This window comes from Hypomesus transpacificus, chromosome 2 (genome assembly GCF_021917145.1).
Source record: "Hypomesus transpacificus isolate Combined female chromosome 2, fHypTra1, whole genome shotgun sequence".
In the NCBI taxonomy this organism is placed as follows: domain Eukaryota; kingdom Metazoa; phylum Chordata; class Actinopteri; order Osmeriformes; family Osmeridae; genus Hypomesus; species Hypomesus transpacificus.
In genome coordinates this window covers 167,985-183,029 of record NC_061061.1, presented here as the reverse complement: position 1 = coordinate 183,029, position 15,045 = coordinate 167,985, and the positions used below count along the sequence as shown (strand labels likewise).

At 54.2% G+C, this 15,045-nt stretch overlaps 1 protein-coding gene across 2 annotated transcripts in view; it reads left to right on the top strand.

Moving 5' to 3' along the window:
- LOC124483144 (mannosyl-oligosaccharide 1,2-alpha-mannosidase IA) overlaps positions 1 to 14,739 on the top strand; it is a 98,497-nt gene extending 83,758 nt beyond the window's left edge. For both annotated transcript variants that reach the window (XM_047043441.1, XM_047043447.1), the window contains exons 8-12: positions 1,469 to 1,584; positions 2,799 to 3,021; positions 11,616 to 11,788; positions 12,940 to 13,055; positions 14,541 to 14,739. In XM_047043441.1, the coding sequence (XP_046899397.1) occupies positions 1,469 to 1,584; positions 2,799 to 3,021; positions 11,616 to 11,788; positions 12,940 to 13,055; positions 14,541 to 14,667 (755 nt within the window). In that variant the 3' untranslated portion in view covers positions 14,668 to 14,739. The remainder of the gene's footprint in view (positions 1 to 1,468; positions 1,585 to 2,798; positions 3,022 to 11,615; positions 11,789 to 12,939; positions 13,056 to 14,540) is intronic.
- The last annotated feature ends 306 nt before the right edge of the window (positions 14,740 to 15,045 follow it).

Below are 15,045 nucleotides of genomic sequence, written 5' to 3'. Positions count from 1 at the left end.
CCACTGACCCCACACAGGAACACACACTCCACTGACCCCACACACACAGGAACACACACTCCACTGACCCCACACAGGAACACACACTCCACTGACCCCACACAGGAACACACACTCCACTGACCCCACACACACAGGAACACACACTCCACTGACCCCACACACACAGGAACACACACTCCACTGACCCCACACACACAGGAACACACACTCCACTGACCCCACACAGGAACACACACTCCACTGACCCCACACACAGGAACACACACTCCACTGACCCCACACACACAGGAACACACACTCCACTGACCCCACACAGGAACACACACTCCACTGACCTCACACACACAGGAACACACACTCCACTGACCTCACACACACAGGAACACACACTCCACTGACCCCACACACACAGGAACACACACTCCACTGACTCCACACACACAGGAACACACACTCCACTGACCCCACACACACAGGAACACACACTCCACTGACCCCACACAGGAACACACACTCCACTGACCCCACACACACAGGAACACACACTCCACTGACCCCCCACAGGAACACACACTCCACTGACCCCACACACACAGGAACACACACTCCACTGACCCCACACACACAGGAACACACACTCCACTGACCCCACACAGGAACACACACTCCACTGACCCACACACAGGAACACACACTCCTCTGACCCCACACACACAGGAACACACACTCCACTGACTCCACACACAGGAACACACACTCCACTGACCTCACACACACAGGAACACACACTCCACTGACCTCACACACACAGGAACACACACTCCACTGACCTCACACACACAGGAACACACACTCCACTGACCTCACACACACAGGAACACACACCTCCACTGACCCCCCACACACAGGGAACACACACTCCACTGACCCCCCACACAGGAACATACACTCCACTGACCCCCCCACACAGGAACATACACTCCAGTGGCCCCCCACACACAGAAACACACACTCCACTGACTCCACACACAGGAACACACACTCCACTGGCCCCCCACACAGGAACACACACTCCACTGACCCCCCACACAGGAACATACACGCCACTGACCCCCCACACACAGGAACACACACTCCACTGGCCCCCACACACAGGAACACACACTCCACTGACCCCCCCACACAGGAACATACACTCCACTGACCCCCCCACACACAGGAACACACACTCCACTGACCCCCCACACAGGAACACACACTCCACTTACCCCCCCACACAGGAACACACACTCCACTGACCCCACACACACAGGAACACACACTCCACTGACCCCACACACAGGAACACACACACCCACAGGCCCTGAATTTAAATCCTGTTTGAGCGACTGATTCAGTTGGAGTGTTTTCCAGGGAGCGGACAGAGTAACGTGTTTAGAGGAGTGACGGCTTGTCTCTGTCTCAGATCACGTGTCTGTGGGGGGCCTGGGGGACAGCTTCTACGAGTATCTCATCAAATCCTACCTGATGTCAGACAAGACGGACCAAGAGGCCAAGAGCATGTACTACAGTGCTCTGGAGGTAGGTACTGTTCACCCTCTCACCCAGGGGGGGAGGGAGGTGTCTGGGGGGGGGGGGCGGGGGCAGGAGAGGGGAGGGGAGGGGAGGGGGAGAGGGGGGAGAGAAGAGGGATCCTATCTGGTCATTTTTCATCAAAATGTCGGGAACGAGTTATGTCTCATACTGATATGAACGAAATAACACACAAACAAGCACACCCTAACTCCAGGTAGTAAACTCCGAGATGCTACTCAACACCTCAGCAGAAAACTCTCTCTCCCCTTCTCTCTCGCTCCCTCCCTCCCTCTCTCTCTCTCTCTCTCTCTCTCTCTCTCTCTCTCTCTCTCTCTCTCTCTCCTCTCCTCTCTCTCTCTCCTCTCTCTCTCTCTCTCTCTCTCTCTCTCTCTCTCTGTCTCTCTCTCTCTCTTTTTCCCTCCCTCTGTCTCTCTCCCTCCCTCTGTCTCTCTCTGTCCCTCTCTCTCACACTCTCTCTCTTTCTTTGCAGCAGATTTATGTCTCTCGCCCCAGATAGAATGAAATCTCAATGAGCCTTGACTTCAGTTCACCATAGAGCAGGCCCATGTGTTTTGCTGTACATAAACCATGCCATAGGCAGAGCCAACTGCAAAGGTCCACTGTGCTGTTGTTGTGTCTAGTCTGAGGTAGCTCTGTGTTCCTGCTGTAACAGGCAGGAGATGTGCTGTGTTAGATATCTGTGTTCCTGCTGTAACAGGCAGGAGATGTGCTGTGTTAGATATCTGTGTTCCTGCTGTAACAGGCAGGAGATGTGCTGTGTTAGATATCTGTGTTCCTGCTGTAACAGGCAGGAGATGTGCTGTGTTAGATATCTGTGTTCCCTGCTGTAACAGGCAGGAGATGTGCTGTGTTAGATATCTGTGTTCCTGCTGTAACAGGCAGGAGATGTGCTGTGTTAGATATCTGTGTTCCTGCTGTAACAGGCAGTAGATGTGCTGTGTTAGATATCTGTGGTCCTGCTGTAACAGGCAGGAGATGTGCTGTGTTAGATATCTGTGGTCCTGCTGTAACAGGCAGGAGATGTGCTGTGTTAGATATCTGTGTTCCTGCTGTAACAGGCAGGAGATGTGCTGTGTTAGATATCTGTGGTCCTGCTGTAACAGGCCAGGTGTTACCCCCCCCCCCCCCCTATCCACCCCTCCCCCTCTATCCCCCCCCTATTACCCCCCCCCCCCCCCCCCCCCCCCCCACCCCCCCAGGCCATTGAGGTTAACCTGGTGCAGAAGTCAGTGGGGGGTCTCACCTACATGGCCGAGTGGAGGGGGGGTATCCTGGACCACAAGATGGGGCACCTGGCCTGCTTCTCTGGGGGCATGGTGGGGCTGGGGGCAGACGACGCCGACACGCCCCAGAAGAGGCAGCACTACCTGGACCTGGCCGCTGAGATCACACACACCTGCCACGAGAGCTACGCACGCTCAGGTGAGCACACACACACCTGCTACACACACACACACACCTCTCACCACACACACACCTCCTACACACACACCTCCTACACACACACACCTGCTACACACACACACACACCTCTTACACACACACACACACACCTCTCACACACACACACCTCCTACACACACCCCTCCTACACACAGACACATCTCTCACTCACACACCTCTCACACACACACCCTCCTACACACACACACACACACCTCCTACACACACACCTGCTACACACACACCTGCTACACACACACCTCCTACACACACACACCTCCTACACGCACACACCTCCTACACACACACACCTCCTACACACACACACCTCTCACACACACACCTGCTACACACACACACCTCCTACACACACACACCTCCTACACGCACACACCTCCTACACACACACACACCTCCTACACACACACCTGCTACACACACACCTCCTACACACACCCCTCCTACACACAGACACATCTCTCACTCACACACCCTCTCACACACACACCTCCTACACACACACACACACACCTCCTACACACACACCTGCTACACACACACCTGCTACACACACACCTCCTACACACACACACCTCCTACACGCACACACCTCCTACACACACACACCTCCTACACACACACACCTCTCACACACACACCTGCTACACACACACACCTCCTACACACACACACCTCCTACACGCACACACCTCCTACACACACACACACCTCCTACACACACACCTGCTACACACACACCTCCTACACACACACACCTCCTACACACACACCTCCTACACACACACACCTCCTACACACACACCTCCTTCACACACACCTGCTACACACACACCTCCTACACCACACACACCTCCTTCACACACACCTGCTACACACACACCTCCTACACACACACACCTCCTACACACACACCTGCTACACACACACACCTCCTACACACACACCTGCTACACACACACCTGCTACACACCCCTGCCATGTGAGTCCCTCTCAGGTGGGTGTTGTGAGCTGGTACTGACATGATGTTTCATTCATATTCAGTCCCCATTGTCTCACTTGTTTGAAGATGATAATTTCATAGTTCCGCTTGTGTAAGCTGTTAGAATGCCTGGAAATCACACAGTTTTTTTTACGGTTTCCACTACATAACGTTCTTATTTTCGGGGGGGTGGTGAACTTGGTGGTGTAGAAAATCAGAAATAGAGTTGGAGAAAATTAAAAGGCTTCAGGCGTTTTGATTTCTTGCTGAATAAAGCAGGGAGAATGTTCTAGAGTCTGGGATTCAGAAGCAGAAAGGGTGATCCAGTTGGAGTTAATGAAATGCCATGTCTCTCTGGTGTGGAATAACAGTGCTCCTTAATTATCCTCTAACATCTCCCCAGACTGGGAGGAGCTCTCATACTCTCTGTGGTAGGCGGGTAGAAAAGAGTCTTACTTTTGTAATTGAAGATAGAGGAGGAGAGGGGAGAGAGAGAGGAGATGAGAGGAGGGGAGAGAAAGGAGGCAGAGGAAGAGAGAGAGCGAAAGAGGGAGAGGGAGAGGGAGGGATGGAGGGCAGAGAGAGAGATAGAGGGAGGGAGGGAGGGAGGGAGGGAGGGAGGGAGGGAGGGAGGGAGGGAGGGAGGGATGGATGGAGGAGAGAGAGAGAGAGGAGAGAGAGAGAGAGAGAGGAGAGAGAGAGAGAGGAGAGGATAGAGGGAGGGATAGAGGGAAGGATAGAGGGAGGGTTGGAGGGGAGAGAGAGAGAGACAGAGAGAGAGAGGGATGGAGGGAGGGAGGGAGGGATAGAGAGAGGGAGGGTTGGGAGGAGAGAGAGAGAGAGAGAGGAGAGAGAGAGAGGAGAGAGAGAGAGAGAGAGAGGGGGGGAGGGATGGAAGGATGGAGGGGGAGAGAGAGAACTTCCATTCCTCCCTTCCCCTGTCTCCCCCTGTCTCCCCCAGCCAGCCAGCCTGTTGCTGTGCTGGCAGGGGGCCAGCAGAGCGCTGTGAGAAGCAGCTTTCTTTAAGACATGGCTGAGTGGCATCCACTCCACGACGCCCAGTCTCCTTCCTCCAGGACGAGTCATCCTCCTCAAGCTGCTACCCTCCCTGGTGAACACCAAGCAGCTTTTAACAACAACACTAACTCAGGCTAATGGAATAAACTGAAAAAATAAGAATAGTTTTGCGGATAGTTTCAAGACTCCAGAGGAGTGATGACTCATACAGAGTTCAGGACAGAGAGGGAGACAGATTGCTCTGGGCCCAGGCAGAGGCAGGCAGAGGCAGACAAAGGCAGACAGAGGCAGGCTGAGGCAGAGGACTACAGACAGGACCAGAGTCTCTTCTTCTTGAAGGGGAGCTGAATCCTGAATCATATTGTTCCTCAGGAGACTGAGGACCCTTATGGCCCTCTCACCCTCTAACCCTAACCCTCTCACCCTCTAACCCTAACCCTAACCCTCTCACCCTCTAACCCTAACCCTAACCCTCTCACCCTCTAACCCTAACCCTAACCCTCTCACCCTCTAACCCTAACCCTAACCTCTCACCCTCTAACCCTAACCTCTCACCCTCTAACCGTAACCCTAACCCTCTCACCCTCTAACCCTAACCCTAACCCTAACCCTCTAACCCTAACCCTCTAACCCTAACCCTCTCACCCTCTAACCCTAACCCTAACCCTCTCACCCTCTAACCCTAACCCTAACCCTCTCACCCCAGATGCCTGAAACACAAACACACATTACACCAGATCACCTACCCCAGATCACCTACCCCAGATCATCTACCCCAGATCATCTACCCCAAATCACCTACCCCAGATAACCTTCTCCATTTTACCTACCTCAGATTACCTACCCCAGATTACCTACCCCAGAAACCTTCTCCAGACAACATACAAAATACACCTACTACACCGGATAAACTACATATGATAACCAAACTACCCCTGATAACCAACCTGTGCTAGATAACCTACAGAAGACACACACGACACTAGGTAACCAACCTACACCAGATAATTCACACACTACACCAACCAGATACACCAACATGTTTGCCTCTCTGATGTCAGAGCAGCCCCCTCTCCTCCGCTCCTCTCTGATGTCAGAGTAGCCCTCCGCTCCTCTCTGATGTCAGAGCAGCCCCCTCTCCTCCGCTCCTCTCTGATGTCAGAGCAGCCCTCTCTCCTCCGCTCCTCTCTGATGTCAGAGCAGCCCTCTCTCCTCTCTGATGTCAGAGCAGCCCTCTCTCCTCCGCTCCTCTCTGATGTCAGAGCAGCCCTCTCTCCTCTCTGATGTCAGAGTAGCCCTCCGCTCCTCTCTGATGTCAGAGCAGCCCTCTCTCCTCCGCTCCTCTCTGATGTCAGAGCAGCCCTCTCTCCTCCGCTCCTCTCTGATGTCAGAGCAGCCCTCTCTCCTCTCTGATGTCAGAGTAGCCCTCCGCTCCTCGCTGATGTCAGAGCAGCCCTCTCTCCTCCGCTCCTCTCTGATGTCAGAGCAGCCCTCTCTCCTCCGCTCCTCTCTGATGTCAGAGCAGCCCTCTCTCCTCCGCTCCTCTCTGATGTCAGAGCAGCCCTCTCTCCTCCGCTCCTCTCTGATGTCAGAGCAGCCCTCTCTCCTCCGCTCCTCTCTGATGTCAGAGCAGCCCTCTCTCCTCCGCTCCTCTCTGATGTCAGAGCAGCCCTCTCTCCTCCGCTCCTCTCTGATGTCAGAGTAGCCCTCCGCTCCTCTCTGATGTCAGAGCAGCCCTCTCTCCTCTCTGATGTCAGAGTAGCCCTCCGCTCCTCTCTGATGTCAGAGCAGCCCTCTCTCCTCCGCTCCTCTCTGATGTCAGAGCAGCCCTCTCTCCTCCGCTCCTCTCTGATGTCAGAGCAGCCCTCTCTCCTCCGCTCCTCTCTGATGTCAGAGCAGCCCTCTCTCCTCCGCTCCTCTCTGATGTCAGAGCAGCCCTCTCTCCTCCGCTCCTCTCTGATGTCAGAGCAGCCCTCTCTCCTCCGCTCCTCTCTGATGTCAGAGCAGCCCTCTCTCCTCCGCTCCTCTCTGATGTCAGAGTAGCCCTCCGCTCCTCCGCTCCTCTCTGATGTCAGAGCAGCCCTCTCTCCTCCGCTCCTCTCTGATGTCAGAGCAGCCCTCTCTCCTCCGCTCCTCTCTGATGTCAGAGTAGCCCTCCGCTCCTGCCCTCTCTCCTCCGCTCCTCTCTGATGTCAGAGCAGCCCTCTCTCCTCCGCTCCTCTCTGATGTCAGAGCAGCCCTCTCTCCTCCGCTCCTCTCTGATGTCAGAGCAGCCCTCTCTCCTCCGCTCCTCTCTGATGTCAGAGCAGCCCTCTCTCCTCCGCTCCTCTCTGATGTCAGAGCAGCCCTCTCTCCTCTCTGATGTCAGAGCAGCCCTCTCTCCTCTCTGATGTCAGAGTAGCCCTCCGCTCCTCTCTGATGTCAGAGCAGCCCTCTCTCCTCCGCTCCTCTCTGATGTCAGAGCAGCCCTCTCTCCTCTCTGATGTCAGAGTAGCCCTCCGCTCCTCTCTGATGTCAGAGCAGCCCTCTCTCCTCTCTGATGTCAGAGTAGCCCTCTCTCCTCCTCTCTGATGTCAGAGCAGCCCTCTCTCCTCTCTGATGTCAGAGCAGCCCTCTCTCCTCTCTGATGTCAGAGCAGCCCTCTCTCCTCCGCTCCTCTCTGATGTCAGAGCAGCCCTCTCTCCTCTCTGATGTCAGAGCAGCCCTCTCTCCTCCGCTCCTCTCTGATGTCAGAGCAGCCCTCTCTCCTCTCTGATGTCAGAGCAGCCCTCTCTCCTCCGCTCCTCTCTGATGTCAGAGCAGCCCTCTCTCCTCTCTGATGTCAGAGTAGCCCTCCGCTCCTCTCTGATGTCAGAGCAGCCCTCTCTCCTCCGCTCCTCTCTGATGTCAGAGCAGCCCTCTCTCCTCCGCTCCTCTCTGATGTCAGAGCAGCCCTCTCTCCTCTCTGATGTCAGAGTAGCCCTCCGCTCCTCTCTGATGTCAGAGCAGCCCTCTCTCCTCCGCTCCTCTCTGATGTCAGAGCAGCCCTCTCTCCTCTCTGATGTCAGAGTAGCCCTCCGCTCCTCTCTGATGTCAGAGCAGCCCTCTCTCCTCTCTGATGTCAGAGTAGCCCTCCGCTTCTCTCTGATGTCAGAGCAGCCCTCTCTCCTCTCTGATGTCAGAGCAGCCCTCTCTCCTCTCTGATGTCAGAGCAGCCCTCTCTCCTCCGCTCCTCTCTGATGTCAGAGCAGCCCTCTCTCCTCTCTGATGTCAGAGCAGCCCTCTCTCCTCTCTGATGTCAGAGCAGCCCTCTCTCCTCCGCTCCTCTCTGATGTCAGAGCAGCCCTCTCTCCTCTCTGATGTCAGAGCAGCCCTCTCTCCTCTCTGATGTCAGAGCAGCCCTCTCTCCTCCGCTCCTCTCTGATGTCAGAGCAGCCCTCTCTCCTCTCTGATGTCAGAGCAGCCCTCTCTCCTCCGCTCCTCTCTGATGTCAGAGCAGCCCTCTCTCCTCTCTGATGTCAGAGTAGCCCTCCGCTCCTCTCTGATGTCAGAGCAGCCCTCTCTCCTCCGCTCCTCTCTGATGTCAGAGCAGCCCTCTCTCCTCCGCTCCTCTCTGATGTCAGAGCAGCCCTCTCTCCTCTCTGATGTCAGAGTAGCCCTCCGCTCCTCTCTGATGTCAGAGCAGCCCTCTCTCCTCCGCTCCTCTCTGATGTCAGAGCAGCCCTCTCTCCTCCGCTCCTCTCTGATGTCAGAGCAGCCCTCTCTCCTCCGCTCCTCTCTGATGTCAGAGCAGCCCTCTCTCCTCCGCTCCTCTCTGATGTCAGAGCAGCCCTCTCTCCTCCGCTCCTCTCTGATGTCAGAGCAGCCCTCTATCCTCCGCTCCTCTCTGATGTCAGAGCAGCCCTCTCTCCTCCGCTCCTCTCTGATGTCAGAGCAGCCCTCTCTCCTCCGCTCCTCTCTGATGTCAGAGCAGCCCTCTCTCCTCCGCTCCTCTCTGATGTCAGAGCAGCCCTCTCTCCTCCGCTCCTCTCTGATGTCAGAGCAGCCCTCTCTCCTCCGCTCCTCTCTGATATCAGAGTAGCCCTCCGCTCCTCTCTGATGTCAGAGCAGCCCTCTCTCCTCTCTGATGTCAGAGTAGCCCTCCGCTCCTCTCTGATGTCAGAGCAGCCCTCTCTCCTCTCTGATGTCAGAGCAGCCCTCTCTCCTCCGCTCCTCTCTGATGTCAGAGCAGCCCTCTCTCCTCTCTGATGTCAGAGCAGCCCTCTCTCCTCCGCTCCTCTCTGATGTCAGAGCAGCCCTCTCTCCTCCGCTCCTCTCTGATGTCAGAGCAGCCCTCTCTCCTCCCCTCCTTTCTCCCACAGTCCGACTCCCCTGCAGGTGCAACACACCAGCACACACCATGGATTTGTTTCTGTTCCATCACAACAGCCAATTACACCACAGGACAGCCCGCAGGAAGACAGGCGCAGCCAATAGTCACACGCCGACTCGGCTGTATCTGATTGGCCTTGTTGAGAATCGATGGTGTTGTCAACAACACAGGTTATCTATCGGTGATGTGGTTTGTTGGAATTAGCAAGAGTATTCCAGATACATAAGCCCAGGCATGCCTCAGGGGGGAGGAGTTAAGTGGCTCAGCGCCGTGAGAAACAGTAAACAAGTCTCGCAGTTGGGAAACCCAGTCTAGTCTTTCTGCAGTTGGGAAACCCAGTCTAGTCTGTCTGCAGTTGGGAAACCCAGTCTAGTCTGTCTGCAGTTGGGAAACCCAGTCTAGTCTGTCTGCAGTTGGGAAACCCAGTCTAGTCTGTCTGCAGTTAGGAAACCCAGTCTAGTCTGTCTACAGTTGGGAAACCCAGTCTAGTCTGTCTGGATGTGAGTCTATCTCTCCAAGGGTGCAATGAAATACGTTTACACTCTTTAAACTGTCTCTGAGCAATAGTTTCCTTGTTTGACTGCTTGTTCATTACCCTGACCACACAGACCCACGCACACACACACACACACAGGCACACACACACACACACAGTCACACACACAAGCAAAAACACAGACACACACACACAGGCACACACACACACACAAGCAAACACAGAGACACAAACACCCACGTCAATAGTAACATAATGAGTTGGCAGTATCCGAAGCAGTTTAAGGCAGACCCAGTGGGCAGTGTGTCTGTCTTAGTTTGTTATTTCGGAGTGATTCTCCATTGCTGCCGGGCGCGGCCACTCACAGTCCCCCCTCTCCAGGCAGTGACCACAGAGACCTTGCTGCCCAGAACCTCATTTATCAGCCCCTGTTCCTACACAGCTCTCTGGTCACGGCACAGTCCTGGCCCAATAGCAGCTCTGGGCCAGAACACACTGGAATCACATCCCTGCTTGTTTTGTTCTGTTTTGGCCTGTCAGCCTGTGTAGGAGACAGAACACTAGAGCAAATGCCCGTGTTTGAGAGCCTGCTAGGTAGCTGGAGAAGCTAGGTAGAGAAGCTAATGGAGCAGGCAGCTAAAGCAGGTAGGTAGAACAGTTAGGCAGACAGGCAGTTGACTAGTGCATTTGTTTTATTGTAGACAGTATTTATTACAGGTTTAGAATATGTATTCTATGTTTAGATAGGCTGCAAGAGGAGCAGGGCCAAATCATTCCAATGTACCTGTACTTGTAACAAATGGCAAACACTGGTTGAACTATTGTGACGTGTGTGTGTGTGTGTGTGTGCTTGTGCATGTTTGTGTGTGTGTGTGTGCCAGACTCATCTTATTTGGTGTTTGGTATTTACTTTAGGTCATTTTTCATTTTGTATAGTTAACAAATAACTGTTCATGAAGACTATTTTCCACAAATATGAATGTTTTGCTATCTGCTAGTGACAGAGCCCTCTCTCTCTCTCCTCTGCTAGTGACAGGTCCTGCTCTCTCTCCTCTGCTAGTGACAGGTCCTGCTCTCTCCTCTGCTAGTGACAGGTCCTGCTCTCTCCTCTGCTAGTGACAGGTCCTGCTCTCTTTCCTCTGCTAGTGACAGGTCCTGCTCTCTTTCCTCTGCTAGTGACAGGTCCTGCTCTCTTTCCTCTGCTAGTGACAGGTCCTGCTCTCTCTCCTCTGCTAGTGACAGGTCCTGCTCTCTCCTCTGCTAGTGACAGGTCCTGCTCTCTTTCCTCTGCTAGTGACAGGTCCTGCTCTCTCTCCTCTGCTAGTGACAGGTCCTGCTCTCTCTCCTCTGCTAGTGACAGGTCCTGCTCTCTCCTCTGCTAGTGACAGGTCCTGCTCTCTCCTCTGCTAGTGACAGGTCCTGCTCTCTTTCCTCTGCTAGTGACAGGTCCTGCTCTCTCTCCTCTGCTAGTGACAGGTCCTGCTCTCTCCTCTGCTAGTGACAGGTCCTGCTCTCTTTCCTCTGCTAGTGACAGGTCCTGCTCTCTCTCCTCTGCTAGTGACAGGTCCTGCTCTCTCTCCTCTGCTAGTGACAGGTCCTGCTCTCTCTCCTCTGCTAGTGACAGAGCCCTCTATCTCTCCTCGGCTAGTGACAGGTCCTGCTCTCTCTCCTCTGCTAGTGACAGAGCCCTCTATCTCTCCTCTTTTCAGCCACCAAGCTGGGTCCAGAGGCGTTCCGGTTCGACGGCGGCGCTGAGGCGACGGCCACCCGTCTGAGTGACAGATACTACATCCTGAGGCCAGAGGTCATCGAGAGCTACATGTACATGTGGCGCCTGACCCACGACCCCAAGTACCGAGAGTGGGGCTGGGAGGCTGTGGAGGTGAGTGGGGCTGGGAGGCTGTGGAGGTGAGTGGGGCTGGGAGGCTGTGGAGGTGAGTGGGGCTGGGAGGCTGTGGAGGTGAGTGGGGCTGGGAGGCTGTGGAGGTGAGTGGGGCTGGGAGGCTGTGGAGGTGAGTGGGGCTGGGAGGCTGTGGAGGTGAGTGGGGCTGGGAGGCTGTGGAGGTGAGTGGGGCTGGGAGGCTGTGGAGGTGAGTGGGGCTGGGAGGCTGTGGAGGTGAGTGGGGCTGGGAGGCTGTGGAGGTGAGTGGGGCTGGGAGGCTGTGGAGGTGAGTGGGGCTGGGAGGCTGTGGAGGTGAGTGGGGCTGGGAGGCTGTGGAGGTGAGTGGGGCTGGGAGGCTGTGGAGGTGAGTGGGGCTGGGAGGCTGTGGAGGTGAGTGGGGCTGGGAGGCTGTGGAGGTGAGTGGGGCTGGGAGGCTGTGGAGGTGAGTGGGGCTGGGAGGCTGTGGAGGTGAGTGGGGCTGGGAGGCTGTGGAGGAGAGTGGGGCTGGGAGGCTGTGGAGGTGAGTGGGGCAGGGCAGGGGGAGCAGGGGGGGGCAGGGCATGATGTGTGTGATGGTGTGTGTGTGTGATGGTGTGTGTGTGATGGTAACTATGTGTGTGATGGTGTGTGATGGAAATTGTGTTAAGCGTGTGTTAAGCATGTATTAAGCATATGTTAACCATGTGTTAAGCATGTATTAAGTGTGTGTTAAGTGTGTGTTAAGTGTGTATAAAGCGTTTATTGAGCGTGTGTTAAGTGTGTATTAAGCGTGTATTAAGCATGTATTAACCGTGTGTTAAGCTTGTGTTAAGTGTGTGTTAAGTGTGTGTTAAGTGTGTATTAAGCGTTTATTGAGCATGTGTTAAGTGTGTATTAAGCGTGTGTAAAGCTTGTATTAAGCGTGTGTTAAGCGTGTGTTAAGCGTGTATTAAGCGTGTGTTAAGCGTGTGTAAAGCTTGTATTAAGTGTGTATTAAGCGTGTGTAAAGCTTGTATTAAGCGTGTGTTAAGCGTGTATTAAGCGTGTGTAAAGCTTGTAATAAGCGTGTATTAAGCGTGTGTAAAGCTTGTATTAAGCGCGTGTTAAGCGTGTGTTAAGTGTGTGTTAAGTGCGTGTTAAGCGTGTGTTAAGCGTGTCCCTGGCGTCTCCAGGCGCTGGAGAAGCACTGCAGAGTGGAGAGCGGCTTCTCTGGGATCAGAGACGTGTACTCCTCCTCCGCCAGCCACGACAACATGCAGCAGAGCTTCTTCCTGTCAGAAACTCTCAAGTAGGTCCCCACACACACACCATACTCACACACATACACACTCACACCATACACACTCACACCATACACACTCACACCATACACACACACCATACTCACACACACACACACACACCATACACACTCCATACCCAGACCTATGAGGTGTAATACATGTCACTGGTTAACATGCAAAGTGCTCATTAGCGCCTGCATATGCCTGCGCGATGATATCAACCCTCTGAACGCACGTGAGGACTTGACTTACAGTGGACACACAGGCGTTCACACACACATACGTCACACACACACACGTCACACACACACACGTCACACACACGTCACATAGGCGTCTCGCAGGTGTTGTGCACACGTATGTTACTGACGTGTGAACAACTTCACACAGTGTCGTGTACACTACACGTGACATGTGCCTCCAATACGCGAGGCCTACGCCTAGGTGAACACTCCGCCTAACTGTTTGATAGATAGATCTAGGCGTGTGCATAGGCAGGTGACATGTGTGCTGAGCATACTGACACAGGCAGGTGACATGTGCTTAGCATACTGACACAGCACAGCAACACCCACGCACACCTGCCCGCCTAAACGCATGAGATCTTTCGGCATTGGTTAGATTGCTTTTTTGAAATTAGTTTTGTGCTATTAGTTTCCAGTCGCTCGGGTTAAACAATCAATCCATGGATGGACCTGCATCCACCATGCTACAATTGTAGTAGGCAATAATCACCGACTAACAACACGAACATGAATGACAGATTGGCCCAAGGCAAGTTAATTTTCTGTCAAGTAGGGAAAACTGGCTCTGTGCTTTTTGTGTTGAGGATGTTCATCGTGGCAAAGAATGAATTTGGAAACAGTGATCCTTTGATGTAGGCTGACCCATGCCCAAAGAGCTCACGTCTAGGAGGGCAGGTGTACGCTGGTGTTCATATCCCTGCCTATACACACGCCTTATCAAATATCATGTGCACAATGTAGGCTTGTTTATACGCACACCTAATGATCTATCAAACTGTAAGGTGTTTGCTCCAACCCTCCAGAGTAGCCTACACATACTTCACCAGGATCAGGTGAGCGGTGAACGCCCTGTGTGCAGCTACGCTGACCCTGATTACACCCCATACCTACACACTACACACACCATACACACACACACACACACCTATACACACTACACGCACATATACAGACGCACACACACCATTTACACACATACCATACACACACATACACACACACCATTTACACACACACACACACACACACACTCAAAGTATCTATTTGTGTTACTGTCTCTTATACTTTTTTAATTTCTCACTGTCCCCCTCTCCCCCCCTCTCCCCCCCTCTCTCCACCCCTCCCTCCCCCCTCTCCACCCCTCCCCCCCCCCCCTCTCCCCACCCCCTCCACCCCTCTCCCCCCTCTCCCCCCCCTCTCCCCCCCCCCCTCTCTCCCCCCCCCCCCCCCCTCTCCCCCCCTCAGATATCTGTACCTCCTCTTCTCAGATGATGACCTGCTGCCGTTGGAGGACTGGGTGTTCAACACAGAGGCTCACCCCCTCCCTGTGATCCGCCAGGCCTGCCTCCAGGAGGCCCCTGCAGCAGCATAGACTCATACACACACACACTCATACACACACACACTCATACACACACACTCATACACACACACACATACACACACACACACTCTTACACACTCATACAGACACACACACACATACACACACACACTCTTACACACACACTCATACACAAACACACACCAACATACACGTACATACCAACCCACCGCAGGTCCTGTGTCACCATGGCCCTGTGTCACCATGGTCCTGTGTCACCATGGTCCTGTGTCACCAAGGTGTCACCATGGTCCTGTGTCACCATGGTCCTGTGTCACCATGGCCCTGTGTCACCATGGTCCTGTGTCACCATGGCCCTGTGTCACCATGGTCCTGTGTCACCATGGTGTCACCATGGTCCTGTGT